The sequence below is a fragment of the Salmo salar genome, chromosome ssa10, assembly GCF_905237065.1.
Source record: "Salmo salar chromosome ssa10, Ssal_v3.1, whole genome shotgun sequence".
Taxonomy (NCBI): domain Eukaryota; kingdom Metazoa; phylum Chordata; class Actinopteri; order Salmoniformes; family Salmonidae; genus Salmo; species Salmo salar.
The window spans coordinates 101,758,586-101,775,403 of NC_059451.1; the positions used below are offsets into that span (position 1 = coordinate 101,758,586).

General features: G+C 40.6%; 1 protein-coding gene and 1 long non-coding RNA gene across 5 annotated transcripts; one reads left to right on the forward strand and one right to left on the reverse strand.

The window, feature by feature from the left end:
- Positions 1 to 6,961: 6,961 nt before the first annotated feature.
- On the reverse strand, positions 6,962 to 15,637 carry LOC123723681 (zinc finger protein 699). 3 transcript variants are annotated; one of them, XR_006757056.1, is made up of 2 exons: positions 13,585 to 15,637; positions 6,962 to 8,622 (listed from the first exon to the last, which is right to left on the reverse strand). XR_006757056.1 is itself a non-coding variant. In XM_014125087.2 (2 exons), exons 1-2 carry the CDS (start codon positions 8,983 to 8,985, stop codon positions 7,535 to 7,537), a joined length of 1,281 nt encoding a protein of 426 aa, XP_013980562.1. In that variant the 5' UTR covers positions 8,986 to 9,214; the 3' UTR covers positions 6,962 to 7,534. The 3 variants fall into 3 exon arrangements, 2 of the variants coding, with proteins under 2 accessions (XP_013980562.1, XP_013980563.1); XM_014125087.2 differs by lacking the exon at positions 13,585 to 15,637 and adding an exon at positions 8,793 to 9,214; XM_014125088.2 differs by lacking the exon at positions 13,585 to 15,637 and adding an exon at positions 9,006 to 9,164.
- Positions 9,369 to 11,361, forward strand: LOC106561297 (uncharacterized). 2 transcript variants are annotated; one of them, XR_001318768.1, is made up of 4 exons: positions 9,369 to 9,699; positions 10,345 to 10,504; positions 10,640 to 10,707; positions 10,787 to 11,361. It is a non-coding gene; the product is annotated as an uncharacterized lncRNA (long non-coding RNA). The 2 variants fall into 2 exon arrangements; XR_001318767.2 differs by having other exon boundaries at positions 9,373 to 9,699; positions 10,839 to 11,361.
- Positions 15,638 to 16,818: the final 1,181 nt, after the last annotated feature.

Below are 16,818 nucleotides of genomic sequence, written 5' to 3' on the forward strand. Positions count from 1 at the left end.
AACCATACCACGTGGTTAACTTTTAGACTATCGATACTGACAGAATAAGAACAAGTCTTTGATATTAATTATTAGTCTGCAGCTAAGTAAATTATATCATTGAACGCGAAGACCAACGAAGCAACCATTCGATGACGACATTAATGAATGTCGCTCTGAAAGATCCATTCTAACCGAGAGAGAGAGAGAGAACGCGGACAAAACTCCCCAACAGAACTACTCTCCAACAAGAATCAGAACGACACACTGAGCGTAAATATATATTGATTGCAATTGTTCCCGAATGAGTGAGCCTTCAATTGTCAATTGTTAATATTAATGAACCCTGTGTAACTTCTCTGCCGACCTTTTATGATCCATTGTTCAACAGGCCGACCTGCCTGTTTAGCCAGTAGGGCACATTCCGATACCAATCCTCTGTGACGATAATTACTGTTTGTATGTTTTTCTGTTAATTACTTAGGGTAGTAAATAAATGATTTTAAGACAATTGATGTATGGATGATTTTAGTAAAGACTGGGTTCGTGCAGATACAACAATTTACGACGTTTTGGAATGAGACTGGACTAGAGGTAAATACACCATTTAAACCACAAGATAATTGGCCTATACTATAATAGAATAGAATATTATAGTACAGGAAAGTTATATTAGGAAAATTATAGCTTTGTAATCTGAATATTCTCCTTGGTGCCCCGATCTCCTAGTTAATTACAATTAAACAATTAATCAGTTTAATCGCGTGATAATAATTACAGGGAGCTAATTGATAAACATATCTTCAGTTTAATGGTAACCCCAAAGACACGACACCAGTAATACATTCTAAAATTGGGGAGATTTAAGCCCCCTTGACCGTAATCAAGGGTCAACTTATCCAAGTTAACCCTAGGGGTTTTGCTGTGCCAGATAAACCGTCTGGTCAGCTTGTTGAGAGAGGAAAATGATGCTGCAGGCACAGGGATAGGGAGAGATTGAAGCAAATATAGAAATCTGGGCTGGACATTCATTTTAATTACATAAATTCTACCCAGTAGAGTGAGAGGCAAGTCCATCCATTTACACAGGTCACCATCCACCTTTTGCAACAAGCTGGCCAGATTGAGTTTATAGAGGTTGTTCAGGTTACCATCCACCATTATGCCCAAATATGTGAAGCCCATATGCAACCATCTAAAAGGAAACTTATGCTTAATGGTCAAAGACAGACAATGGTAAGATTTAGCTTTTATCAAAATGTACCTTATATCCAGAGAAAGAACTATAATACTGTAATAGGTTCTGTAAGTGAGAGAGGGAATGTTCTGGGTTCATTAGAAATAAGATAAGGTCGTCCGCAAAAAGTGATAACTTATGGGTATGGGGGCCCACCTCAAAGCCATGTATGTCAGGGCACGTTCTAATAGCCTCAGCCAATGGTTCGATGGCGAGGGCGAAGAGGTGGGGTCTAATTGGGCAACCTTGTCTGTTCCCCCTATAGAGAGGGAACGAGGAGAAAGTAATCCCATTGGTAGCAATCCTAGCTTTAGGAGATTTGTAGAGTGATTTTATCAAATTTACAAACACGGTGCATAAACCAACAGCTCCTTAAATGTTTTATAGAACTCTGGAGGGAAGCCATCCTCCTCAGGAGATTTATTAGAAGGTAAGGATTTAATGGCCTCCAACAATTCAGGGACTGAGAACTGTTCACTCAGGCGCTCTCGGTCTTCCTCTGACAGGCATGGGAGGTTGAGAGAGGAGAGAAAAGAGTTGATCTCCTGATAGATCATCGTTTGATTGGGAAGTATAGAGGTCTTTGTAATATTTCTTAAAAGTATCATTAATTTCAGTAGGATTGAAAGTTATCTCGTTAGTAAGAGTTTCTATAGCATTAATTGTCCTCTTACTTTCTTCTGCCTTCAGTTGCCATGCCAATACTTTGTGTGCTTTTTCTCCAAGCTCGTAATAACGCTGTTTTGATTTAGTGATGGCCCTCTCAGCTTGATATGTGTTCAGAATATAATATTTCAGTTTTTTGTTACCAAAAGCCTGTATAGGTCTTTCGTCTAGCGTCTTTGGTAGGTTTTCTCTAGCTCAGAGATTTCAGATTCAAGGACATTCAGTTCGGCACTGTGTTTTCTCTTCAACCCTTTTGTATTGGAAATTATCTGTCCTCTCAGATAGGCTTTCAATGCGTCCCAAAGAATGAAACTGTCAGGAGCGGAGGGTTTGTTTGTCAAAGTAAAAATATTGATCTGCTCTTTGATGAATGCACAAAATTCAGGTTGCTTGAGGAGTGTAGAATTTAGTCTCGATCTATATGCTCCATTTACCTTGGTAGGAATGGTTATTGATAATATCAATCAAATTTATTTATAAAGCCCTTCTTACATCAGCTGATGTCACAAAGTGCTGTACAGAAACCCAGCCTAAAACCCCAAACAGCAAGCAATGCGGGTGTAGAAGCACAGTGGCTAGGAAAAACTCCCTAGAAAAGCCAGAACCTAGGAAGAAACCTATTTGAGGAACCAGGCTATGAGGGGTGGCCAGTCTTCTTCTGGCTGTGCCGGGTGGAGAATAACAGAACATGGCCAAGATGTTCAAATGTTCATAGATGACAAGCAGGGTCAAATAATAATAATCACAGTGGTTGTCGAGGGTGCAACAGGTCAGCACCTCAGGAGTAAATGTCAGTTGGCTTTTCATAGTCAATCATTCAGAGTATCTCTACCGCTCCTGCTGTCTCGAGAGAGTTGAAAACAGCACGTCTGGGACAGGTAGCACGTCCAGTGAACATGTCAGGGTTCCATAGCCGCAGGCAGAAGAGTTGAAACTGGAGCAGCATCACGACCAGGTGGACAGCAAGGAGTCATCAGGCCAGGTAGTCCTGAGGCATGGTCCTAGGGCTGAGAGAGTGAGAGAGAGAGAGAGAGAGAGAGAGAGAGAGAGACTCTTAAATTCACACCGGATAAGACAGGAGAAATATAACATATCCAGATATAACAGACTGACCCTAGCCCCCGACACATAAACTACTGCAGCATAAATATAATTGGAGAATGCATAATACCAGAGGAGAATGGTCACTAAGCAATCTGGGAAGATAATCGGTATCTAACACTCTATGAAACAGTTGGGTCGATAGTAAAAAGTTATCTATGTGGGTGTGAATAAAAAGATTACAGTCATTTTATTAATGTGTGCAAGCTTATTAATAACTGGGATAAGCAATTTAATAAATGTGTCAAGTGCAGCGTCTGGTTGCTCGTCATTACACACCGCGGACCAACAACATAGGAATCACTACAAAACTTATTGTATGACCTCTTATAAACAATATTAGGCCCAGCCTTTGGAACTTTGGTTTTCCTAGATATGGCTACTATATTGTGATCACTACATCCGATGGATTTGGATACTGCTTTCAAACACATTTCTGCAGCATTAGTAGAGATATGATCAATACATAATGATGATTTAATTCCTGTACTGTTTGTAACTACCTTGGTAGGTTGATTAATAACCTGAACCAGGTTGCAGGCACTAGTTACAGTTTGAAGCTTTATCTTGAGTGGTCAGCCTGATGAAAGCCAGTCAATATTTAAAAGTATACCCCTCTATTGATATCACATACATTATCAAGCATTTCACACATGCTATCCAGATACTGACTGTTAGCACTTGGTGGTCTATAGCAGCTTCCCACCGGAATGAGCTTTAGGTGAGGCCACCTGTAACCATTGTACTTCAACTGTATTTAACATGAGATCCTTTCTAATCTTTACAGGAATGTGGTTCTTAATATAAACTGCCACACCTCCACCTTTGGCATTTCTGTATTTTCTGTAGATCATCAAAGGTATTATCTAAGTGAGTTTCAGAGATAGTCAGAATATGAATGTAATCTGTTACTAGCAAATTATTGATTCAATGAACCTTGTTCTACATATGTTAACGTGGGCAATTTTTTTAAACACTTTTCTGGGATGCTTGATTATTTTTCTTGCTTTACTGGGAAGCTTAGCAGAGGTAGACATACTCTAGTTATTTTTATTAGTGCAGGGTGAGATGCACACAGTGGACTTCCTACTAGTGCACACCACCTCAGTGCTAACAGTATTACTCTGGTTCATAGGCATATGATTACTGCATACAATAGCTGTAGGATCAGCAGAGGCATTCCGGGCAGTAAGAGGGACATAAATTGGGTTATTTACATTGTGTCTTCCAATGCCCCTAGGATAATGTACATTTGCTGAAACATTATGACAACTCAGCAACATTATGGTAGGGATTAAATGAGCTGGACTTGGGTCATTGATAAGTAATTGTCTCAACACGCAGCCTTATAATGCTATGAAAGGATCCAGGAACCCAAATGATTTGGGTGGGTCCCATCCTCCTTATAATACAAGCTTTGTTTCCAGAAGGTATCAAAATTGTCAATAAATGTTTCACCCGCAGAGCCGCAACAGTCTCATAGCCAGTTGTGGAGGGATCAAAGTCTGCTCAACTGTTCAATGCCACGATTTAGGGAGGTGTCATGACTGGCCTGTTCGGGTCAGGATACCATGGAGCACAGTCCTACAAAGACATCTCTCTGCCGTGCGGGGGGGGGATGTTTATGGCACCTCATGCCCATTGTAAATCTTTAAACAGCAGACGAATCCTTTGTCCTCTCAGTATGGAGGATTGTAATGTGTGACTGGGCCCTGTGGAGAACCTACCTCAGAACAGTAACATGCCATAAATGGTGGAAACAACGATAGATGGAATATGAAAATTAATGTTGTATTTATTGTTATTAAAAGTTAAATGACGACGTTATAACGAAAACATTGTAACTTGAAGAGTTTTCATAATATGTACCTAATGTTTGTATCCTGTACGTTGTGTGGAAAATGTCCAGATCAAATAGAATGTTTTTGTAAAGATGAAATGTTAAGTTAGTTGTCTAAATTGGATCTGAGTAAAATCCATACCTTGCCTCGTAACTAGTTAGGCCCAGAGAACTTGCCATAAAGACAGAAACGCCCCTTTCTGACCCGAGTGTATAAAACTTGTGAGTTAAGAATGTACAATTCAGACGAGGTGACCATGCGCTGCAGCCAAGGTTCGAGTAGTCGCAACCCCAAAACGCAACACGAGGTTGAAGAAGACAAAATAACCTCTTAACAATTTATGCTAAGGTTGAGTAGCTGTGTCTAAGTTGGTGAATTCAAGCAGAACCAGCCGGTTATTCTATCTAAGGAATCGTGTGTCTACACTGCTTTTATTCCCACGCTGGAACCATCTATACACGGCTGATTAGCCGTCCGGAGAAGACCCCTTTTCAGAACGAGGGCGAGGAAACAAACCACTAAGAGAAAGTGTCACGTCTGCTCCCGCTCTTCCCTTCCCCTGGCGCTTGCCAGATTACCCTGCATCACACTCCTGCCATCCATCATTCACACCTGTCCTCCCTCGTCACTCGCATCAGCGTTATTGGACTCACCTGGACTCACTTATCACCTGTTATTTCCTCCCCTATATTTGTCAGTTCCCTAGCTCTGTTCCCTGCTGCTTCATTGATTGTTTTTGTCTTAGTTTCTGACGCGGTTCCTGTCTTGTCCGTTATAATTACATGTTTTACTCCCCGTGCCTGCTTCGTCTCAACAGCGTCATTCCGCGTGACAGAAAGGGCACTGACATCGTGTGGACAATCAGAGACTTACACCTGGTAACGGAAGAAGTGCCGCCATCAGAGGAGAAGAGACACCCCATCGGAGACCTTCGACAAGTAATTACACCATTATATTCAGACCCATAAGAGCGGGGCAAGGTGTTAGGGCTAAACTAAGCATAGTTTACAAATGTATCCAAGTGTGCTTTTCTGTCGTGCACTCTCTTTCTAAATTACCCATTTTGGGTAACACGTGTCCTATTGTGTTGGCCCACTAGGGACATGTTTCATTGTACTAAGTTCTAATAAATAGCCTAGACTGTGTGTTTGTGTATATTATATTGTCATTTAGCTTGTTAGTAAATAAATAATCAACTCAATTGGTGTTGTACGGTATGATTTAGTGAGACTCGGGTTTGTGCAGATTCACGTATTATGCGACGTTCAGGATGACTGTAGAAGAAATTAATTAATTAGCGACTGCTGTAAAATCTATATTAATGTATTGAATCCCGTAATTATAAACAGTTAATCATTCGATGAACAGCAGTCGTCGCATTAATCAATACGTTACGACAGAGGGACAGATATTATGGGGTGTTTGTCAGTTCTTTAAAATCCATCGTCAGCTGTTCTAAGCTGCCCTTCATAATGTCATTTGACCCCACATGAGCCATGAAGGTATCAGCCCCCGGTGACTGACTCGCAGCCTCAGGAAGCAACCTGGCGATATCCTGAACTTTTGCCCCAGGAATACGAAGTCTTTGCCCCAGGTACAGATATATGCCTCACCATTGAACTCCCTATCACAATTGCTGGAATGATCCGGCCTCTGCCATGTCTCGAAGTAGATTGGAGGCCAGAGCCACAGTACTCACCTGAGAAGAGAGGGCTGCTGAGAAGCCGGTTGTGTGCAGGCCACAACAGCCAAAGGGACAGAGCTCTGATCCAGAGAGCAGTGGGGACGCAGTGGTCCAGGCTGTGCCCAGGCAGTTGATTGACAGGGAGAGTTAGCTGGAGGGGCATCCACAGCCAAGGAGGGAACACCCAAGCCCCTGGCAGAAAACATGCTGGTACAGGGGCTCTAAGTGGTTTGAAAGTCTTAAGTCTGGACGCGGGGTAAGAAGGCATGCATCCATTTACACTCATCTGGAGTCGAGACAATGAGCATCCATTTTCTGGTTCAAGCTAGTAGAGGGATGCAGTGGTGGAAATTGATCATAGTCCGGGAAGGTCTCATTATGATCCTCTTGGATGTTTTGATAGGAAGCATTTAAAGAGGGATAATTAAAAAAGAATTAAATGAGCCATTGTAATGTATAAATAAGACAATACTGGTTTATTGAACAGTTGTAACAGCTATGTCATTTGAGAGAACATATTTTGTGCAACATTCTATTTTCTACATTTAAAAAAAAAGAATTACCTTTTATTTAACTAGGCAAGTCAGTTAACATATTGTTATTTTCAATGACAACTCAGGAACAGTGGCTTAACTGCCTTGTTCAGGGGCAGAACGACAGATTTTTACCTTGTCAGCTCGGGGACTCGATCTTGCTAGTTACTAGTCCAATGCTCTAACCACTAGGCTACCTGCCACCCCATGTAAATGGTTGATGGATTTTATATGAAAAACACTCATTACAAATGACTTGAAGACGAAGCTACATCTCCGTGCGATTTATTTCTATACTTCCCCTGTTCAGAGGTATAACAGTTGCAGATATAGCGAGGATTTATGTTTTTATAGGTTTTTTTTCTCATAAAGAATACAATGTAATCTTTGAGCCATGAGTGCTTCTTAGATACTGACAAACATAATGTCCAACAATGACAAAATCCAACTTCTGCTAAATTCAGACCACCAACATTATTTTCTCAGAATACAGCTAAATGATTTCTCCCCTGTGAGTCCTCATGTGACCTGTCAGATTGGTGCCAGTCCTGAAACATTTGTCACAAAAACGGCAATGGTATGGTTTCTCTCCTGTGTGGATCCTTATGTGTGCTTTCAGATGTTCACTCTGAAAGAAGCCTATGCCACAATCAGGACAGACATATGGTTTCTCGCCTGTATGAGTCCTCATGTGCACTCTAAGATGGGACCCAGTGCTGAATCTTTGGCCACAATCACGACAGTGATGCGGTTTCTCTCCTGTGTGAGTCCTCATGTGCACTGTCAGCTTACTATTCCTTGTAAAACATTTACTGCAAACATTACAAGAAAACTTAGCTGCACTGTGAATTTGAAGGTGATCTTTCATACTTTCTGTGGATCCGATGCATTTTCCACACACACCACAAGGATGTTCTTTATCCATTGTATGAGTTTGAACATGATTCACTAAAGAACCCATGTAATGAAAAGACATGCCACACACCTTACAATGACAAGGAGCATTATGACTTTGACTGGGTGATTTCAGAATGGAGGACTTTGTGGAATTCCTACCCTTATTGACACGAGAGCTCTGTCTTTTTACTGTCCATGTTTTATTTGATTTTCCTCGCTTAAAACCTGACTGAGGGACTCCACTTTCCATCCCATTGACAATTTCACTGTTTTCTCTCTGAACTGCAGAACAGTCTACTGCAGCGAGAGTATGAGAGTCACTGGTTAGTTCTGATAACATATAATCCTCTTCATATGGTTCGGTATTGATCTGTTTAGTTGAGGTGCTGGGTAGAGAGACTCTCTCTCCGTTAACTTCATTTTGACCATGATAAAGATATGAGTGCAGAGTTGGGTTCTCATCACAATCACCTTTCACACAAGCAGGAGTAAATATGGAGTCTTTGGTATCATCTTCTAGCACTTGAAGCTGCTTTTCCCACTGACTGGTTCTGGGTTCCTCCTGCTCCTCTTTAATCTGTGTGAACTCTGGGTCCTCCTGTCCCAGACTGGGGCTCCACTCCTGCACACACTGCTGATCAGGGTGAACCTCTTCAGACACACGGAAAGTGAGCTGCTGGAGGTCTGAATAAAGTAGAACGCAAACGTTGTCATGAGACTGCAACCATCATACACAATGACAGCAGGTGAGTTTACAGCATGAAATAGAAAACGCTAATGCTGATAAGAATCGTATTTTGTTACATACAAAATACAATTCAAGGTAACTAGACAAACCAACGAATGACCCAAACCTGCTCTGTGCAGCTTTAACTGTGGCTTAAGGGCGATTTCAAGCAGCCTTTGCAGACGGTCGTTTTCATCCTTTGAACGGGAAACTTCTTCCTGGTACTCAGTTATTGTTTTTTCAACTGCCCCGAATATCTCATCAACAGCAACTGCTAATCGCTCGTTGAGAAACACCCTCAACAACTGTATTTTAGACATGTTTAGATAATGCTAGTTACCTTTGTGTCTTGACCGCCGTAAAGCAGGCAAGAATAAGTACTTCCGGGTCATGGATTTTTGGAATCTTTCAGAATAAGAGACCTGTCCTGTATACTTTGTAAATTAATAATTAGGGAGAAAATGATGGTAAATGTGCACAATTATCAATATACGTTATACTATTTATCATACAAAGAATAATTAAGTCACAATCACTTATTGCACCTTACATTATTGCCTGTACATTGTGTCACAGTAAATGATCGGTCCATTCTACTCAGAAAAACTTAGTTTCCTAATCCAGAGTTTACAACTATTTTGCAGCCATTAAAGAGGGGCCAATATACATTTTTCACAATGTAGCAACACGCACTTCCGCTTTACTTCCTACCCGATACATAGCTTCATGTTCCGATCGCGTCCTGTCAGCCTGGTTTTAGCCATACTTGCATCGAAGTCGCTCGTTTTATCATTATCACAGTATATTAATATAATCATATTTCTGGAGCGTTTTTTTTAAATATGTCTTGTTGAAATTTCTGTGTTCAGTTTTTTTGTTGTCTCTTAGCTAGCTAGCTATTAACACGCTAACTAGTAAGGTGGCTAGCAATTAGCCAACGCACCCCTCCCTTACCAACCATGGCACTGTTTTACTCAAGCCGCTTGCAAGAGCTGGGAAAAGGATGTAGTAAAGTACCGACTTCAACTATGAAGGTCAGTATTGCCAAGTCGCCTATCAGACCAGACAAGGACGTTTACGCAAAGCTGTAACGTAGTTTAAGACATGCCTTTTACAGTAGCTAGCTAACATTGATTGCTCATTATTTTTTATTCCAAACCGTTTCAAACTGGGACATTTACATTTACATTTAAGTCATTTAGCAGACGCTCTTATCCAGAGCGACTTACAAATTGGTGCATTCACCTTATGGGACAAAGTGACAGAGGTCAGCATAAGGGCTTGCTGCTGCAGGTCCATGAGGAAAAATGAGAAACCACACAGTTTGAGTGTAGGGTGAAAAGTCAGCTGTTTGTGACACACGACATGCTGGTTACACTGTCAGAGATTAAGCCTAGTTTTAGACTGAGAAGTTCCTGTCAGTGGAGATCTGCATTGACAGGAACTAGGCTTAACCCATGTCTATGAAACCGTTCTTAGTGTAGTAATTGTTGAGTTGTCTTCCTTGCTGTTTATGTAAGCTCTTATGTAAACTCTTATGTTGGATGCATTAGATTACATTTAAACAAGGGCATATACACTTAATAGAAAAGTTTAAACCTGTATTGCTGTAATGAATTTAGTGGCACATGTTGAGTGATTTTATAGTCTAATCATTTAATTTTTATATCCCCACGTAGGTTGTACCGAAGCCCTCTGAGCCAGTAACAATGACACATCACTGTTCATGTGTTGCTGGCATTGCATTATGCAACCACACAATTGCATTACTATTCCAAGATGGGAACACCAGTCGTGTGCACAGAGGCCGAGCAGCAGTGGCATAAGCCAAGGACTATGGTATGTTTTAATAGCTGTACCACATATCAACATCATGGTTATAATCACATCATAATGCTAATAAATTATTTAATGAAAACTTAAATCGTCTCTTGATTAGATTTAGAATGGTGCCCTTGTACTGTCTTTTTACAGGTTCTGCCCATAGGCAAAATGTCAATCATCAAGGCCACCAAAAAGCGCATGGCAGGAGGAGGGATTAGGTGAGTATTCCCTAATAGGCAGTGTAGTAGCTGGTCATATCCTATTACACTTTGACTATATACAATTATTTAATTTCAGGTGGTTTTAAGTACATTGTTTAGATTGGCTAACCACAGCAGCTGCTTTGCAGAAGTACACTCTACAGCGCCCTTCTTGGAACGCTCCCTGACCTCTCAGTTCTCCAGATAGAAGAGGCATACAAGAACTTTGACCCTCTATCCAAGCCATTGATCTGCAACATGGGGATGTCTACTGAAAAGCTTTGTCGACTTCCACTTTGGAAAGGTACAGGTGGGGAGCCTCCTGTCTTACCAGCAGCCTCCAATCACAACGTGACCATAAGGAAACACCACCATTTCCTTCACTGCCCCTGGATGGCTACAGACTGGAGAGCAACTTTCAAGGCTGCACATTTGTGCTTAGTGAAGAAGACCAACTTCACATAGTCTCTTCAGGTGAGAGAATACATAGACCCAGTGGTGTTCTCACTAATTAGAGAGAAGGGTGACTGGTACTACTTATGTGTACATGCAAAAGTTGTTATGCAGGAAATACTAAATAACAAGGGACAGGCTCCTCTATCTCTCAATTAATGAAAGGGAAACAAACCAACATCTGTCTGTGCAATTAATTAATAAATCATTTAAAATTCAGTTGCATTTCTGTTCTCTTGTCAATGTTAATAAAAACTCTAACATTTTGTTTGGAGTATAAGTAGAAGTGTTTATTATCAATACATGGCCTACAGGGTTTTAGACAATGTGGATGGTCACAGCAAAAAAAAAAGGAAAGATGCATTGCGGTAGTAGCTCATTGCTCCTTGGCCCATGCCTTCACAAGAGGCCCACACTGGTAGTTTTGTGAGAAGGCAAGCCACAGCCCAGATGCAGTTGATGCTTCCCATCAGTGACATGAGGATCTCTTGGACATGGTAATATTCCACTGGAATAATAAATGTACTGCTCCCTTTTTCAGACGTCGAAGCCAACTAGGAGGTTCAATGAAATCATCTTAATTTCCTAACTTTCAATAAAAATGCTGCACCAACTAATAATGTGACGTCATTAGCACTAATGTTAACTAGGTACTGGTAGCTAACGTTTGCTGGCTAAAGAGACAAAAAAAGACAACACAATCGAATTACAAAAATCACTAACTGAACGGATAAACAGCATTTAAGAAGAATGATAAAAAAAAACGCTATAGAAATATGATTAATATACTGAGGTAATGATAAAACGAGCGACTTCGTGGCTAGTATGGCTACAATCAGGCTGACCGGATGCAATCGGAACAGGAAGCTAGCTATCGGGTAGGAAGTTGAGCAGAAGTGGGCATTGCTACTTTGTGCAAAAGGTCTCAGTATTGGGTATTTTATTAGGATCCTCATTAGCTTTTGTGAAAGCAGCAGCTCCTCTTCCTGCAGTCCACACAAAATATTAAACATTGCATAATACAGAACATTTATAGACAAGATCAGCTCAAGGACAGAAATACATACAGTACATTTAAAACATCACACAGCCTACATATCAGTACATGCATACAAAATATCTAGGTCAATTAGGGGAGAGGTGTGGTGAGGTGTTGCTTAATCTGTTTTCTGAAACCAGGTTCACAGGTTTGCTGTTCACCATCAATCTGAGATGGGAGTTCCATGCAATTATAGCTCTATTTAATACTGTATGTTTTCTTGACTTTATTCTGGATTTGGGGACTGAGAAAAGACGTCTGGTGGAGTAATTGTGTGTGTGTGTGTGTGTGTCAGAGCTGTGTAAATTGACTATGTAAAAAAAAGGCATATTCAACAAATTAATGTTTCTTAGAAAAATAAGTGATGCAGTCAGTCTCTCCTCTACTTTTAGCCAAGAGACTGGCATAATGATATCAGCCCTCGGATTACAGTGAAGAGCAAGACGTGCCACTCTGTTCTCGACCAGCTGCAGTTTTTCTAGGTCCTTCTTTGAAGGTGCCATATGAATGGGCATTCATCAATATTAGACAACTAGAGCCTGCAGGACTTCCTTTGTGGAGTGTGGTGTGACCTCGCCCATCTTTACAACCATTGACTCTGTTTTGACCGTGACAGTTTACAATCCAAGCTAACTCTAAGTAATTTAGTCTCCTCGACTTGCTCAACAGCCACATTATTCATTAACAGATTCAGCTGAGGTCTGAAATTTAGGGAATGATTTGTACCAAATAAAATGCTCTTAGTTTTAGAGATGTTCAGGACTAGTTTATTACTGGCCACCAATTCTAAAACTGACTACTCTTTGTTTAGGGTTCCAGTGATTTCACAAGCTCTGGTTGCTGACACACATAGGGTTGAATCATCAGCATACAGAGACACACAGGCTTTGTTTAATGCCAGTGGCAGGTCAAAAATATAAAAGAGTAGAGGTGCAAGAGAGCTGCCTTGTGTTACACCACATATTACATGGCTAACATTTGAGAAGCTTCCATTAAAGAAAACTCTGTTCTATTAGATGGCCATATCGTAGATTCCAAGCTGAGGTTGAAAAGCCATAACACGTTTTTTCAACAACAGGTTATGGTCAATCATATCATAGGCTCCACTGAAATCTAACAGTACAGCTCCCACAATCTTCTTATTAACAATTTATTTCAACCAATCATCAGTCATTTATGTCAGTGCAGTACATGTTGAATGCTGTTACATTTCTCTAAAATAGGCTTTAGGCTACATGTGCACCACCAAGTCAGAACAGAAGGCTAAGTTATGTGGGCTACTAACTGCTTACTACACAACATACACTCAGTATTACTTTCTTAGCTACAGTATACATATCAGTATACATCCCTGGCATATTACATCATTTATGCAGTAGCATACAATACATTATTTGACTCACCTTGTTATGCTGTGCTCACTTGAACAGGAAGGTGGCACGGTGGCCATTGTGGGGAATTTTCTTTTCATAAAACTTCGTCATCAAAGTCTGGCATTCTCTGGATATATGGTGCTTTCAAGATAACTGGGAATTCGGGGAAAAAAAATAAATAATCAGGTCGAATCACGACTTGGAATTCCGAGTTGGATGACCTTTCAGAACTTATTTTCCCAGTCGGAGCTTGTTTTTTTTTTTTCAGAGTTCCCAGTTGTCTTGAACTCACTGAAGTCTGAGATTTCCCAGTTCTGAATTTCTAGTTGTTTTTAACGCGGCCGAAGTCATGCTGGATTGACAGCATGGCCAATGTATTCAATCGTTTCTGGCCCGTGGTGTTGAATGTTTATCCTTTTAAGCTTGGAAAAGAGACCCTTAAACCCAGACTTGGACCACACACCCATTCCACTGAATAGCAGGCTAGTGATTGCTTTGCATAGCTTGCAGTTAGCCACTGATTCCTTCCAAACCGCTCATTGTTGAATTTGCGATTTCCAACTTGTTGTGTAATGTTTATGGCCGAAAGAGCACCGATACGTTTTATCGAATTTCTCATTTATCTTCATATGACAAGGATTGGATGAGCACTTCTAACGTAACTCTATGGCAGTACTGAAGAGGCTTGACTTTTCGAGCTCTCTCCATAGATTTTGTGGTGACGTAGTGTGCCCATGAGTGACAACACTGAGATAATGACGGCGCAACTAGAGAACATTGCAAACACCTAAGCTCCGTATTTTCCGCTGACTGCCCCACCAACACAAAAAGCACTGAGCTAGGCTGAAACGCATGTATTTTGGAGCTGCCTTACTCAAGAAAGCAAAAAAGAGACCATGTTTGTATGCGGCTTTATTAACTCGACTTTATTTTTTTTATACTTTGTTTGCAAACTGATATGTGACATGTATTAATGCCAAAATAACATGCAAAACAGGAAACCATACATTGTTTTTATATTTAGCTAAACAGGTATGGCTCTGCCCCACCTGCCCTAAATGACGGGTTGCCACTGATCATTAGGATATTTTAGCAATCCTCAGTACGTCCCCCAGCCTTCAGATATGAGCTAAACAGTGCAATTGCACTTGAGATGCGTTTCAAGGCTATGGATGAGAAAGGTAACTTATAATTTCTAAACATTTAGGTCAGTTGTATGCTGCTTTGTGATCTATTAACAGCAAGGATTGCATTAAATGGGCTTTTTACCGATGTATTTGGCAATATTCAATTCATACGCACAAAACATATAAACAAAAGCATTCACTGTGAAAGTTGATAGGCTACGTGAAGGCCATCCATATATTGCTTATGCGCAGCACTTAGTTCAATTTATCGAATCAGTTATTGTTTACTTGCGCAAACCGCGAGCAACACCTTTCAAACTCAGAAATTTCTCTCAAAACACAGGGTTGTCGATTCACACAGGACTAGAAATATCAGAGGGTCTTGGAGGTCACCAAAAAACATTAGGTTATTATGGCTGGAATTGTTACCCTCCTGTCATGTAAAAATTACAGACATGGCAGATTCGTATAGGACTAAAATTACAAATGTGGTGTTTTGTGCTCATGCACATAACTACATTACCTGACCTCCGAATAGGGCACAAAAGGGCCTGACCTATAGTATCACATCAATAAAAATCACATCAATAAATGGGTTATCAGTGGTGGAAAAAGTACCCAATTGTCATACTTGAGTAAATGTAAAGATAGAAAATGACAAGTAAGTGAGTCACCCAGTAAACTACTTGTAATATTTGGTTTTAAATATACTTCAGTATCAAAAGTAAATGTAATTGCTAAAATATATTTAAGTATAAAAAATGTAAAGATTCCTTATCAAACCAAATTGCACTAATACATGCATACATACAATTGAAGTTGGAAGTTTACATACACCTTAGCCAAATACATTTAAACTCAGTTTTTCACAATTCCTGACATTTAATCCTAGTAAAAATTGCCTGTCTTAGGTCAGTTAGGATCACCACTTTATTTTAAGAATGTGAAATGTCAGAATAATAGTAGAGAATGATTTATTTCAGCTTTTATTTCCCACATTCCCAGTGGGTCAGAAGTTTACATACACTGAATTAGTATTTGGTGGCATTACCTTTAAATTGTTGTTTAACTTGGGTCAAACGTTTCAGGTAGCCTTCCACAAGCTTCCCACAATAAGTTGGGTGAATTTTGGCCCATTCCTCCTGACAGAGCTGGTGTAACGGAGTCAGGTTTGTAGGCCTCCTTGCTCACACACACTCTTTCAGTTCTGCCCACACATTTTCTATAGGATTGAGGTCAGGGCTTTGTGACCAAGCTTTAACTTCCTGACTGATGTCTTGAGATGTTGCTTCAATATATCCACATAATTTTCCTCCCTCATGATGCCATCTATTTTGTTAAGTGCACCAGTCCCTCCTGCAGCAAAGCACCCCCACAGCATGATGCTTCCACCCCCGTGCTTCACGGTTGGGATGGTGTTCTTCGGCTTGCAAGCCTCCCCCTTTTTCCTCCAAACATAACGGTGGTCATTATGGCCAAACAGTTCTATTTTTGTTTCATCAGACCAGAGGACATTTCTCCAAAAAGTACGATCTTTGTCCCCATGTGCAGTTGCAAACCGTATTCTGCCGTTTTTAATGGTAGTTTTGGAGCAGTGGCTTCTTCCTTGCTAAGCGGCCTTTCAGGTTATGTCGATATAGGAATCGTTTTACTGTGGATATAGATACTTTTGTACCTGTTTCCTCCAGCATCTTCACAAGGTCCTTTGCTGCTGTTCTGGGATTGATTTGCACTTTTCGCACCAAAGTACATTCATCTCTAGGAGACGGAACGCGTCTCCTTCCTGAGCAGTATGACGGCTGCGTGGTCCCATGGTGTTTATACTTGCGTACTATTGTTTGTACAGATGAACGTGGTACCTACAGGCGTTTGGAAATTGCTCCCAAGGATGAACCAGACTTGTGGAGGTCTAAAATTATTTTTCTGAGGTCTTGACTGATTTCTTTTGATTTTCCCATGATGTCAAGCAAAGAGGCACTGAGTTTGAAGTTAGGCCTTGAAATACATCCACAAATGATGTCAATTAGCCTACCAGAAGCTTCTAAAGCCATGACATCATTTTCTGGAATTTTCCAAGCTGTTTAAAGGCACAGTCAACTTAGTGTATGTAAACTTCTGACCCACTGGAATTGTGATA

Bases quoted from the DNA above. Each gene is read 5' to 3' on its own strand.
- LOC123723681 (XM_014125087.2), bottom strand. From the start codon at position 8,985: ATGTCTAAAATACAGTTGTTGAGGGTGTTTCTCAACGAGCGATTAGCA. The intron at 8,623-8,792 runs GTTTGGGTCATT...TACTTTATTCAG, and splicing joins GTTAAAGCTGCACAGAGCAG to ACCTCCAGCAGCTCACTTTC.